Below are 14,152 nucleotides of genomic sequence, written 5' to 3'. Positions count from 1 at the left end.
GGAGGCCTCACTGTGGGCACGTCCGGGAAGCTGACAGATCCTCCACTCACCCTCCTGGCCGGACCATCACTCACACTGACCATGGAACCCACATCTCTCATTTGCACACCCAAAGGGCCAGGGGCTCACTCCTTCCAGAGGCTGATGGTCTCATTTTTCAGACAAATGTAACTGATGCTTCCCTGCCTCCCCTGACTTCCTCAGGAGGCTGGGACAGCCCCCGTCCCTCACCAGCCTCTGTAAATTCCCCAGCCGGCCTGAGTCACTGCTGTCACAATGTGCCCTGCCTGAACCTCTGTGGCCCAGCCAGAGAGGGAACTACAGAACTCCCCACCACAGAGAGTTCACAGCTTACCAGCCACCTGGACGCGGACTCTTCCGTCTATCTGCAGATCCAGACCCCCACTCCCCAGCTGCATAAGCCAGGGCAAGTCACTTCCCTTCTCTGGGCCTCTGTTTCCCGCTCTGTAAGCCGGGGATGATGACGACACACTGTCTGCCTGACCAGGGGAGGGGTAGCCGTGAGGTCAACCACGTAGGTTCTTGCGAAAGGCCTGTAGGGCATGAGCTCCGCGATGGTTTTTATCCACTCCAGGGAGCCCACAGGGTTCTTGCCCTCCACACAATGCTGCCCTGGACTCCTCAGCCCGGGCACTAGAGCCCACTCTCTCCATCTCAGCCCCTGTGCTGGGGCTGGGATGGCATTCGACACACCCTCGCTGCACCCTGGGTCTCACCCACCCCTGCCTGCCTTCAGGACCTATTTGATCTCATCTCCTCCAAGGCCCTAACCCTCCCTCCTCTGAGCACCCCTGTCCACTGAGGCCAATTTTTTCCAGTGTCTTTTCTCCCTCTTAATACTAATACCTGTACCTGCCATTTCCTGGGCACTGCATTTGAGGTTTTATTTTACATATTTATTTTTTATTACAGGCAGCCTGAGTAGGCTGAGAGAGACACCCCTGAGATTTTAATCTACTCACATCCTTGGAGGGAGGCATGAGCCCTGTTTTACAAACAGAAAGAATGAGGACCAAAGAGGGTAAATGACCAGCCCTGGGTCACACAGCTTATAGGCAAGAGAGCAGAATTCAGCTGTAGGCCCATGTACCTGGGGATCGAGACATTCTCAGGGCTGGGAGGGATGTCTCCTGGTCCAATCTCTACCTGTCTCTCCAGGCCAGAGGGTCCTGTCAGCCAACCCTGCTGGAACCCCCTCCTAAATCCTGCCAAGTGTCCGCTTGCACCCTTGGTCACCGGGCACTCACTCCCAGCCCCCAGCCCAAACCCAAATGTAAAGCCCATCTTGGAAGCTCTCTCTCCCTCCGCCCCCACCTGGCATCTCAGCCCCTAAACTGGTGCAAAAAAAATGCCTTCTTGACAACATGCACCCACCCACCGCATGCCAGTTTAAAAATGCCTGAGGGTTTTTTTCCACCTTTACTATAAAAAGACACCTTGAAAATGCTGCATTGACATTTGCCTGTCGGTATTCCTTTTGTTTTAAATATATAAATATTATAGCCATTCATAGGTTGAGGAGGAAGGTTTGGGGAAGGAAGGTAGATTCAGCCTGCCCCACCTTGTTGGGTGACGGTGTGCCTCAGTTTCCCCCATCAGTGGCACTCAACAACTTCCCAACTGGCTTGCACTCCAAACAAGCTGTGATTTGAGGAAAGGGATCCAAGCTACACGCAATGGAGGCTAATTTCTTCACTCAGTCTCTCTCTCAAAATATCTCAACTGGCCCAAATACCTTGAAAACAATCAGGGACAAACTCGGGGCCTTCTGAGGGCTGCAGGGACCCAGGTTCTCTGCCTCCGGCCTCACACCTCAGCGGCTTCTCCCTTTGGGTTCTTGGGAAGAAGGTGGAGGGCAGAGGGCCAGTCCTGCCAGCTGGGAACCCGGAACATCAGAGGCCATCCTGACCCAGGCTCTGAAGTTGTGGGAGCCTCGAGGGATTCCTGTCAGGGCCCAGGGTTCTTCATAAGACCCTCCAGCAGGAGCGAGAGGCTGGGTGTCCGAAGGCCTGGCTGAGCTGCCCCACTTGCAGGTCATTCGGCTCTGGGGTCCTGCCCCACGTGCAGCCCCACCCAGCCACCCAGTGCCAGTGCCAGAGAAATTCCAACAGATGAGACCAGGAGGAAAAGGATTCTAGGCCTCTGGTGGTCCCCAGACCAAACTCATCCTCTTCCCCAGAGGTACCCCGTCACATGCCCTACCCCATGGGCACCAGCATCTATCCTGTTGCTGATTCTGACTCTGGGCAGCTTTCTGCTCCTCCATCCCATCACTTCCCACCACTGGGGCTGCGTCCCAGCCCCCAAATCTGTCCAGAGCCCACCTGCCACCCTCTAAGCCCTCAGCACTGCTGCAGACCAGGCCAGCCATGTCTCCAGAGAACAAGACCGGGCCCATCTCCACACTGCCCCCTGGCACCCACCACAGAGCCTGGCACACAGTAAGTGCTCAAGAAATATGTGTGACCTAGTGAAGGAATCTCTCCCTGGGAGGCAGTCTCAGCCTCCCAGCCACCCTCCCTGCTCCACTGCTCCTTCTCACCAGCTACCCAGGGACTCTCTAAAAGAATATTTAGAAGAACTGTAGTCATTGCAAATGTGCGCCAGGTACACAAATGATCTCATTTAATACCCCAACAGCCCTAAGAGTCAGGCATCCATATTTCCCATCTGCAGGGGGAAGACTCAGGTACCCACTGAGACCACTCCACTCCTCCTGCTAAAACCCTTCACGGCTCCCAGGGCCCCAGGATAAAGTCTGGACTCCCCAGGATGGTCTCCCCGCACCACCCTGGCCCTCCTGTCATGCGCTTCCCCCTCTACTCACCTGACCACGAAGACCCCCTCTCGCCCACTCACCTCCAGGCCTTCGCACAGGCGGCTCCCTCTGCCCCACCCCTTTCCTCTTCTCCAGACTCACCTGGCTGCCTCCTGCTCCTCCACCCGCTCTGCTGGGCTCCCTCCGCCCTGCCCTCAGTCTCCCCTGCAGCACACATGGCCTTGTTATCAGTGCCTGGCCACACATCCGCCCTCCTCCGGCTAGGCTGCCTGCCCAGCCCACAAGACTAGAAACAAAGTGAGTTGCCATTGGTGCCCCAGGGCACAGCATGGGGCTGGGTTCTCAATAGGGACTTAGTAAATGTCTACAGAGGTGTCATCCGGGGCTAGAAGTAGGAGAGGGTGGGGTCTTTACGACTGCAGAACAAGCCAGATTAGGTGACTGCTCTCCAGGACCAAGCAGAGACCTGTGTTAATCACGGCCATTAGAGTGACAACAAGAAGAGCTGCCATCTGCCTACTGCTTACTGTGCACCGGGTACACTCAGCTGCACTAATCAATTCATTTAGTCCTTAAAACAATGCTTTGGGATAAGGATTGCTTTTACTGTTCCCACTTCATAGATGAAGAAACTGTGAGGTCCAGAGAGGTTAAGTTACTTGCCCAAGATCACACAGCTGGGAAGTGACAAAGTGGAACTTGAACCCAAGCAGCCTGATGTGAAGTCTAGGTTCTGAATCCATCACTGTGTAGCTGGCAACAGCCTGGAACAAGAATAATGATCCCTCCCCCAACCCTGCCCCTGCTAGAGGCCCAGACCTGGGACTTTGAGCACCTATGGTAGATAGTGACATGTGGACCGGCCTGTGCCCACAGCGGGCATGGGGAAGAGGAGAAGGGTATGAAGAACACAGGGATGGTGACCAAGGAAGGCCCAAGCTGGAATTTGTGACCTTAGGGTGGGGAGGAGGCCCTTGGCCACTCTGTCCTGGGGCTGTGTCCCTGGAGAGGCCCTGTTCCCTTGGGTAGAGAAGCCCCATCCCCACTCAGCTGGGTGAGTCACTGCACTGAGGGACTGTGGGAACCAGAACGGTTCTTGCCAGATGGGGAGGGAACCCTGGGCTGGCCCGAGGAATTGCACAGATCAGCTCACACCAAGAGGCCCGACACAGGGCCTGGAACCACCAGAGGAAGGCCCTCAGCACACAGGACACTCTCTCCATTCAGCTTTAGACTTCCCATTGAGACCGCCAGCGGCAAACACAGCTGCTTGGGAGATGAAGCTCTGGGTAGGGATGGTGGTTGAACCAACTATGGCACTGGGCAAGTAGCCCCGACACCCCCTTGGACTGTCTGCCCTGCTCACCCACCATGACCTTTACTTTCAGTGTGGCCAGCCAGGTGGTGGGCAGCCGTGGGAGCCGACCTCAACCTTGAGAGAAGGAATCTGCATTTTCTCAAAGCCCCAGTGTTGGGCCCGCCCACAGGGGAATGGTTAAACTCATGACATTCTTATCACTGCCACGGAGAAGGGACAGGGTGGGGCCCCACAGAAGGCTCAGGATCAGGATGAGAAGGCTGGGTTCTGCATTTTGCTGATGGAGAAGCAGCTTCCTAAGGGAAGGGCAGGCTGTGGGGCTGAAGTGGGCTCCCAGACTCAAAGGGTGGAGGGTGTAGGAAAGGCCCCAGTGTCATTGTGGAGGCTCATTCCTCAAGGTGAATCATGGGGATCAACTGACCCAGATCCCAAAGCTAGTGGGAGGAGCAACCCCTTGCCATGAACTTCCTTTAGGGGAATCACACCAAGTCCCCTCCTACACCCTTGTCATGTCAACACCAACGCTGATTCCCCCAACATGGCCCCCCTTGCTACTGCCCAACCCAGCCTCAGACACCTGGGCCCCATACCCATCTGGGCCCCTCCTCATTCCCCCTGAGGCCCACGGACTTCTCCTACCCCCAAAACACTGGTTCACATCCCTCCATTCTACTGGCCCCAGCATCTGCCCACCCCAGCTGCCTGGGACTCCCCCAACACACACACTCTGAGATCCAAATCCAGAAGGCAGCAAAGGCTGGGCATGAAAAACAGAGATGCTGAGGCCAGACAGGCTGGATTCAAATCCGCCTCTGCTAGTGCCCAACTGTGCGGTCCTTAGCAAGTTACTTGACCTCTCTGCTCCTGTTTCTTCATTTGTAAAATGTGATGAGAATAGAGCCTACCTGAGAGGGCTGTTCTGAGAACTGAGCGTTGTGACATGTGATGTGCCTAGCAGACACTCCACAAGTGCTATTGTTTACCCCAGACCCCTGGCACATACTAGGTGCTCAGGAAATATCTGCACAATAGGTAAATAAAAGTTCACCTCAGGCACACACCTGTTTGCCAACCATGCGGCCTCCTCAGAGTACCGAGTCATTACCAAATACCTGCGTCCCCTGCCACACACGCCCCCCCGCCCCCACACACCTAGCCCTGCCCTGTTGTACCAGTGTCCTTGCAGTACATCTGTCTGCCCTATGCGTCTTCAGGCCCCAGCTTGCTGGCACACAAGTCCATGCACACGCCCCTGTTGCCCCCACACACATCTGCAGGGTACCCTGGTGTACACCCGTGTGCCTCCCTGCACACCTGCCACACCCATGCACATATCGCCAACGTACAATGGTAGCTCTGACAGGCTCACGCAGTGGCCGCGGGGCACACCTTTGGTCAGGCATGCAATCACTTACTGTGCCCTCAGCATGCACCTGTGATCCCCACGTGCACACCTGGGCTTTATTCGCACCAGGGTACCTTTGGCAACTTGGACCCCTCCCAGTACGCCTAGGGATGCGCGCCCATAAGCTGGCAGTCACTTGAGTCCCTGCACGTGCCCACCTGGGCCATACAGGCGCCAGCAGTACCCCTCGGGGGACACCTGTATTCTTGCGTGCACACCTGGGTTCCACTCACATCTGGATCTCTGCGCGCTTCCACCTGTGACCTGCTCAGCGTGCGACCCGCCCGGTTCCCGCCCGCGCCCCCACCGCCGCCACCGCCCTGGTGTACCTGGATGTTGAGCTTGCGCTCGCAGTCCGGCCCGCTGCCCTGCACCACGTTGTTGAGCACCTCCACCACGTCGGGCTTCGGCTCCACGAAGCAGGCGTTGCGCGCGTCGCGGACGGCGGCTCGCACGTCCTCGAAGCCGAAGGCGCAGAGTGCGGCCGGAGCCGCGCGGACCGCTGAGGACCCCTGGGGCCGCTCGAAGACAGCAAAGAGCCGCTCCCCGGAGGGGAAGACCGACACCAAGCGGCTGTAGAGGTCACCGCGGCCCGCGCCGCCCGCGCACTGCAAGCCCACCTGGACGTAGGACTCAGTGAGCTTCTTGAAGTCACCGCTGGCGCCGCCGGGCAGGCAGATACGCGCCAGCAGGCTCCGCGCCTGGGTCTCCTTGATGCCAGAGCGTGCCTCGCTGTTGAGCGCCAGGTACGCGTAGGATTGTGCACCAGGCGGCGGGTCGGGCGGGTGCACGAAGGCGCTCACGAAGCCCAGCTTGTGCTGCTCCTTGGCGCCCTGCTTGATCTTGAGGATGTTGTCGTCGGAGGGGTTGAGGTTGAAGGAGAAGAGCTTGGCCAGGTCGCCGCCCACGTCCAAGGAGCGGATGGCAATCTCGGGCGTGTTCTCAAAGCGGTGGTCCTCCAGGCTGCCGTTGTGCGGGAAGAAGGCGCTGCCGTAGCCGGTGTACGTGGCGCCCACGAGCAGGCGACTGGTCCCCGCGCCCACGGCGGGCGGCAGCACCAGCCCCACGGTGGACGCGTTCGGGTGGTTGGCCGCCACGTTCAGCATGCTGGGGAACACCGTGATGGGCTCGGCCGATGGCGGGGCGGGCGGGAAGCGCACGGCCACGGCCGAGATGTTGCCCCGGCGCCGCAGCTGGCAGAAGCCCTGGTAGATGGACCCGCACACGATCACCAGGTCCTGGCCGGGGTCCAGCTGCAGGATCTTGTTGTAGTTGTCCGTGAGGCGCCGCGGGTGCGGGCACGAGGCGTGCGGCAGCTGCGGGGCGTAACACAGCGGGCTGTCGGACACCGGGCCCAAGGCCGCCTCGGCCTCCAGGCTCAGGTTGGCGCCCGACAGCTGATAGAGGCGATTGACCGCCGCCAGGTACACCGTCCCCGCCGCGCCGTCCAGGGCGAAGTTGTTGGTGGGCGTGGGCGAGGGGAACCGGCGCTGGATTTCCAGGGCGCCGGCCCGCGCCGCCCCCAGGAGCAGCAGCAGCAGCGGCACGGAGCACCGCGGCGGCGTCGGGAACGGCTGGGGGTTGGCGGCAGCGGCTCGGGCGCTAAGGGGTGCGCCGCCCGCGGCGCGAGGAGCCATCCGGGCTTGCGCGGGCTGCGCGGCGCTGCGAGTGCATGGGGCGCGGCGCGGCCGGGAACCCGGAGCCCGGAGGCGAAGGGAGGCGGGGGGCGGGCCCGGGCCGCGAGGCGCTTCCTGCCGGCGCCAGCCGCCCCCGGCCCCGGCGCCCCGGCCCGGCTCAGCCTCGCAGCGCGGCCCGGGGGCGGGGCGGGGGCGGCTCCGCTGCGGACACGCCCTCACTCCCCGCCCCAGCCCCGCCCGCCCCGGGCCCCGCCCCGCCGTCCGCGGGTCCTGCTGCCCGCGGACCCGGGTTCCCTCCCCACAGCCGCCGCCGCCGCCGCTCGCTCTCTTCGCTCTTTCCTCCCACTTGGCCACTTGGCCTGCCTCGCTCGCGCTTGTTTTCTCTTTTCCGCCCTCTCTCCCACCGCGTCTCTCTCGCTGTCTGTTCTCTCGGTCTCTGCGTCTCTCTGTCTCAGCCCCCACCCCAAACTCCGCGCGTACGGCGCTTCTCCCGGTTTTGCCTCTGCTTCTCCTTCTCTCTCCGACTCCGCTTCGCTCTCCGGTCCCTGGCAGCCCCGCCCCCGGCCCTCTCCCGTTTCCTTCTCTCTCCTGCTCCGTTTTTCCGTCCCTAACGCTCGCTCCCTCTCTCCGTGGCTCCTTCGGCCTCCCCCTCGGTCCCTCCGTCCCTCTCCCGGTCCCTCTGAGCGCCCCATCCCTTCTCCCTCTGCCTTCCCGACCTCTGAGTCTCCCCTCCACGCTCAGCCTCCCTCTACCCCTTTCTCAGGCACTGTCCGGGCCTTCGCACCCCCAGGGCCAGCCAGTCGGGGCCCCCAGACCCCATCCCCCTAAAAGGGACATACAGGTGGCAAAGCTAGAGGGACCAGTGCTCAGGGGTCAGACATACAGATGAGGAAAACATGGAGAGAGGAAATAGTTCCGGCGAGTGCCCCGCGGCCGCCAGCTAGAGGAAGGCCTTGGTCGTAGAGCCCGCAGTTGCCTCCTGTGGAGACTCAGCTGCACCCCCAGTGTGGTGGGCTGCTGCGCCCCCACCCCTGGCACCCCTACCAGGCACTTTTCCCAACATCCTCCCAGGCTTCTTGGAAGATTAGCCCCACACAAGCCGGCCCTGGGCAGGGTTCTTGACCGCAGAAGCAGCAGGTGGGCACTGACGTCAGGGGCAGGCAGCCGTGGCTCCAAGGTCACAGCCCTGTGAGGACCGTGCACCGCGGCTGCCTCACGGGAGTGCTCACAGGGCTAGCCAGTGCCAGACACTGTGCCAAGCACTTGCCATGTACAGGCTCTCTTCTTCCTCACAGATCCCCCTGAGGCTGGCGCTATGGGTAACCCATCTTCCAGATATGGAAACCAAGGCCGAGGGAAGGGACTGGCCCAAGATGCACAGCTCGTGAGGAGCAGAGCGTCAGAGTTTGAAAGCAAAAGCCCGTCGGCTCCAACCTCTCAGAACGGGGCCTCCCATCAGACCCACAGCTGCCACACACAGGGTGCCCTGAGGGCCTCACTCAGAGTAGCGGGCCTCATTTTCCTCTTTCCCACCCAACCAGGAAGGAAGGGCAGGGGTGTCTGTGCGCCATGGGGCAGGCAGGAAAGGCTGGGCCTGCAGCTGCCCCCCACTTCCCTCAACACCCTCGCCTTCCTGCCATCCTGCCCGCCTTGTTCCAGACCCCTCACCCCTAGTCCGGCCCCTGCTTTGATGGCCGGGAGTGTCGAGCTGCAGGAAATCGGAGGCGCCCTCCCAGGCCCATCCACCTGCCAAGAGCCACTCGTGGGACTGCCCATGGGACTGTGTCCCTGCCTCCCTCTCTGGGTGGAGAGGGCACACATCGTGCCATCCATGGGAGCCAACTGCAGAGCCTAGCAGGGGTGCATGGGGCCTGCCTCTATGCCCCGCCTCCACGCCCCTCCTCTCGGCTCACAACCTCAGTGCCCCGCCCCCGTCCATCCGCTGGTCTCTCTGCCTTATCTCTCTCTCTCCTGCCCCCAACCATCTCTGTTCCTGTCCGTCTTGCTCCTCCCGCTCACTCTCTTTGTCTCTCCTTCTCTCAGTCTCTTGCCCCCTCCCCTTTCCACTCTCCGTCTGTCTCTAAGTGTGTCTCTGTCTCTGTCTCTCTCTGTCTCCCTCCCTATTCCTCACCACCCCCGGCTCCCTCTCCAGCCCCTCCTCTCTTCCTGTCTCCGGCTCATCTGGTTCCTCATGCCGCATCCTGCAGCTCCCCCGACTGAGCCTTGAGGATAATACTCGGTGTCGTCTTAGACCCACATGTGGTGATGATCCTGGGCACTTGGGCCACAAGCTCCCCGCCAAGCTGAGCAGTGGGGTTTAGGAGCTGCCTAGGTGAGGGGTATTAGGGTCTGAGTATCCTTGCATCAACTGGAGGTGAGAAGTGCTGTGTGGTCTTGTGTGAGGCACTTGCCCTCTCTGAGCCTCAGTTTCCTCAACTATTAAATGAGGACAATTGTAGCAGGACACCTGCCCCTGGGACAGCGTGAGACTTGGAGAATATAACATAACAGGTGCCAAGCACAACACAGGCTCTTGACAAACACCAGTTTCTCCCTGCCTTGTGGCAGTGAACCATGACCCCTAAAGCCCATGCTAGAGCTGGGAGTAGGATGGGGGGATTGCAACAGAAGACCAGGGCTCCACTTCCTGTCCTGAGCCCCGGTGTGGCTAGCGGAGCCACCAGAGGGTGACAGTGAGTCCTGTGCCCAGCACTGCCCTACCAGATCTTACACCATCCTTGCAGCCAGCTGAGTAGGCTGGGGTCAGCAAACCCATTTCACAGATGGGAAACTTCAAACCCAGATCTGCCTCCACATCTTATGATTTCTCCCCTCTACCCATTAGCTGGAAGCATCATCAGCCAGGATGGCTCATGGTGGCAGCCCCTATACCCCTGGCTGGACAGAGGAGGTGCTAACTACTGGCTGAATGAATGAAGGAAGGAAGGGACAGACCACACCTTCCCTGGCCTTGCTAAGATGCAATGAGGTGTCCTTCCGGAGGGGATTTTGGAGGGAACCAAGGGGAGATGAGGGGTACTCAGGAGTGCGGGTTAGGTGGGACCCAGCAATAACTCACTTGGAATGAACTAACCCAGAATTACCGGCCCTAGATGGTTGTTCACACTGCAATTTGGGCCTTTTTCAGTTTTTGTTCAAGTCTGATTATATCAAGGAAAAGGTCTTGGTTTGAGGCTAATGTGTCTTTAATGACTGTAACATTTGTCACTGTCCCTTTTTAATAGAGAGAAGGTCTCAGACTCAGGGCTGTTGACATCAGTGTGCCCGAATTTCCTCATAGTGCTTTGTTTTCTTTGTATTTGCCATTACCATCTGGTTTTGGCAAGTGCTACTGGTTTTCCATGTACAGTAATGATGTAAAGCTTCCTTGACAAATGCGTTTATTGAAGTCCTTTAAAAGTCAGTTAATTTAGAGACAAACAGGTGATAATCCAGGTGCCACCAAAATACCTGGAATTTGGGAAGCATCCAGTGCCTTTGAGGACGAGGACATGGTGGCCAGGACAGGGCAGTCTTGCCTGGGGCACGGTAGGCAGCGGCTAGGCTGGCAAGGAGAAGGCCGGACTGGGCCTTTTACTCCACTGGGTGGGCTCCCCACCCTGTCCTGTGCATTCTCGCCTCTGACTGCCTGGGGCAGATCTGTGAGGAGACGGAGGAAATGTTTTTCTTCTTCAATTGGAAAAAATAACAGTGGGGCCGGGGCTGCGCTGGGAGGAAGGGGGGCTCCTACCTTCCCGTCCCTTGGGCCTGGCCTCGGGAGCGTTTTCCTGGCAGGAAATGCCCCTGCAAGGTTAAGGCTTCAGAACACCGCCTCATCCACAGGAAGGTGCTGGCAACAGTCTTCAGGATGGCTCAGCAACCCCAGCCATGGGCCTAGGTAGTGCTGGGAGCCATCACTGCTGCTTCTCTGGAGCTGGAACCATCTCATTTCCCCGTGGGAGCAACCGTGAGAGGGAGGGTCTTAGCTCCCTTTTGCAGATGGGAACACTGAAGGTCAGAGTGGTGCCGCCGCTGGCCTGCAGCTGCACAGCTCCTGGGTGTCCAGGACCTGTTCTCGGCTGCTGCATCCCTGCGCTTCTTGCTTGGAGCTGAGAGGCCTGACCCTAACCACCTGCGTGACCATAGTGACACCATTGCTCCTTGGGCCTCAGTTTCCATATCTGGAAAGGGAGCATGACCCGCCCCCATGGGCTGCTGTGAGGATGGGGCACACATGTGTCATCACGAAGTGTGAAGTCTACTGACTTCCTGCCCTGAGCCTGGGGTCCTCCCTTGGCTCCTATGTGAGCTTCTCCAGCCTGTCCTCTGAACTCCTCAGGAGGGCTCCCTCCACCCACATGATGATTATCAGGGAGATCGCCTCCTTTAATCACCCACCCAAGGGTCTCGAGGGCTTGTGTGATCATTCCTTCCCCTCTTCTCCTGAGCATGGATGCCAAGGCTCAGAGAGACCTATAGGTCTGCCCGAGGTCACACAGCAAACAGGTAGCAAAGTGAGCTCTGCCCTGTTGCCCTCCGCACTGCATCTCCTGTCTTTGCCATCATTTCCCACGAGTGTGGCTTGGGAGGGGCGGGCTGACCCTCCAGTGACGGCACTGACAGGAGACAGCACCCATCTTGCCCATGTTTCCAGGCAGCGGTGCTGTGGCTTCTCCACTGTGGACGCCACGGCGGAAACCTCGGGGCTTTGCCACCTTCGAGTTCTAGGGGCCCCTCCTGGCCCCTGGAGGGCTCCCTCTCTGCCTCTTTTGGAGGAGGAGGCGACCTTCAAGGTCTGGTTTCTGGGCCCAGGAGTGGTGGCCTGCCCTGGTCAGCGAGCCCAGCCCCCAGGGTGGTTCCCCTCATCTCTGTGTCCCCATGGGGCTGGAGGAAATGGTTCTCATTCCTGTGTGTGAATGACGCCCTCTCCCGACTCTGGGCACGTCCTTGCCCTCTGTGCTCAGGGGACTCACGGGCTAGGGTGGGGACCCGGAGCCCGGTGTGCTTATCGGGGGCGCCTGGCCTGCCGAGCCCCCGCGTGGCCCCTTTGTGCTCTGTGAGCTGGATAATGGGCAGCATTCTCAGACGTCCAGTCATTGGTCTGGGCCTGTGAAAGGACCCGGGCAGCTCCACACTGAAGCCTCTGTCCAGCAGAAGCCGCAGAGGGGCAGGGCCGCCTCGGGGGCCCCCACCCACATTCCCCGGCTGCCATCTCCAGGCGACAGCCGCCTGAGTGGGCTGGGAGGCACTGCCTGCACAGACAGTAGGTGCTTCATGACCGAATCCTCAGTGACAGGAGCCACAAGGAGCAGGAAAAGCCTGGGTTTGATGACGACTGGGCATCCTGCGGGTTGAGCACCTTCTGTGAGCTAAACGTTTTCCAGGAAGTCCTTACAAAAGTCATCAAACAGCTGTGCTGCTGACCCCATTTGATAGGCGCATAAATTGCGGCTCAGGAGGTGAGGCCCTGGTCCTGGATTTGAACCAGTGTCTGTCTATAACCAATCTGCTGGATGTTGAGTGAGCACCTACTGTTTGCCTTGGGGACACAGCATTGACTGCACCCCATGCAGGAGAGCCGAGGGAATACACAGGGGCGGATTGGACAGCCAGGCCAGCAGGAGCATGCGGGGCAGGCTTATGGGCGTGCACAACGTCACTGAGAATCCAACATGAAGGCTGTCTTCACAAGGGAGGGACTGTGAGGCCCACTTACAGAGGAGGGGACTGAGGCACCAGAGGAAGTGACTTGCCTGGGGCCACTGAGCCAATCAAGGTGGAGCTGGGATTTTCACTGAGGTCTGCTTGCTCCCTGTTCTCCAGCGGTGGGGCCCAGTGAGGGGCAGGTGGGACTCCAGTCAAGGCTGTGGAGTTGTCATCCTGTGGTCTCGGATCTGGGTTCAGATCCCAGCCTCATGCTGCCTGTGTAACAGGTGAGTCCATTTCCCACTCTGGGCCTCCATTCCCACACCTGTGTAATGGGTATGATAGCCACTGCCTCTGCAGGCTGTGGGGATGAAATGAGGTAATCCCTGTAGGACATTTGGCCAGCACCTGACTCATGGCAAATAGTCAGTGACATTTTTTTCTTCCAATCATTGATGGGGGAGGCGGTCCCGCTCCCACTCTTCCCTAGCTCTGACTTCCCAGTGCCTCCCTGCCCTGCCCTCGGGATGGATGGAGCGGGGCTGGCTCTGTCTTACGAAGGAGCCATACCACGTGGTTCTGCAAGAGTTTCTCCCAGGGGGACTCCAGTCCATCTTCCTCGGGCCCCTGGGGTGAGATCTGCAGGATGCAGCAGAGTCAGGAGGGTGAAGAGGGCCTTCCTGGCCGGGCACAGCAAGGGCAGAGCCCTGGAGGTGGGCCTCAGCAGGGAGCCCTGGAGGACAGAGGCCCATGTTGGGGAGCAGAGGAGGGTGGGAGGCCAGCAGCAAGCTGGCAGAGGATCCAGGACTTGTGGGGGGTGTTAACTTTGAGGAGTCTCAGCCACCAGCCCGGCCTCTGGGCATAGGGTCTCCACAGTCACTGGGTGCGGGCTCCCCTCTGCAACCCACCACAGGGACTGTCTATCCTGTGCACACTCACAGAAGCGGGAGCTCCCACCCAGCCTGATGGCTCTGAAGGGGGAAGAGCCTTCTCAGAGCTGTCCAGGAGGGCAGGGACCGCAGCCCACTGGCCCAGCTCCCAGTTATCAAGAGAGGCATTGGGGAACCCGCCCTGGTAGTGAGCTGCTTGCACAGCCTGCAGCAGCCTGTGACAGCCCCTGTCTCAGGGGTACCCCATTGTGTGTGGGCATGTGGGCATGAGGGGGTGGTCTGTGCAAAGATGATGGGGGGGCTGTGCATGTGAGGAGGGGTGTAATGTGTGTTTGTGTGTGGAGGGTGCACACTGGGGTCACGTGCACACAGATGGGGATCCTGGTATGTGACGGAGGCGGCTGTACAAGCCAAGGTCTGCACCGGCAACAGGCTGATGGGAGGGGCTTGCACGAG

The 14,152-nt window shown here is 59.7% G+C and overlaps 1 protein-coding gene across 3 annotated transcripts in view; it reads right to left on the bottom strand.

Moving 5' to 3' along the window:
- Positions 1-8,089, bottom strand: part of PLXND1 (plexin D1) — a 52,780-nt gene extending 44,691 nt beyond the window's left edge. The window contains exons 1-2 of one of the 3 annotated variants that reach the window (XM_012472877.3): positions 8,044-8,089; positions 5,853-6,839 (exon numbers count right to left, since the gene is read on the bottom strand). In XM_012472877.3, the coding sequence (XP_012328300.2) occupies positions 5,853-6,839; positions 8,044-8,058 (1,002 nt within the window). In that variant the 5' untranslated portion in view covers positions 8,059-8,089. Of the gene's footprint in view, positions 1-2,941; positions 3,062-5,852; positions 7,161-8,043 lie in introns of those variants that run through there. The other 2 variants (XM_021675843.2, XM_012472886.2) reach the window with 2 other exon arrangements.
- Between the last annotated feature and the right edge of the window lie 6,063 nt (positions 8,090-14,152).

The sequence above is a fragment of the Aotus nancymaae genome, unplaced genomic scaffold (genome assembly GCF_030222135.1).
Source record: "Aotus nancymaae isolate 86718 unplaced genomic scaffold, 86718_ANA_hifiasm-v0.15.2.pri h1tg000046l, whole genome shotgun sequence".
Classification (NCBI taxonomy): domain Eukaryota; kingdom Metazoa; phylum Chordata; class Mammalia; order Primates; family Aotidae; genus Aotus; species Aotus nancymaae.
The sequence above is the reverse complement of the archived record's forward strand: the minus strand, read 5'-3'. Positions and strand labels throughout refer to the sequence as shown.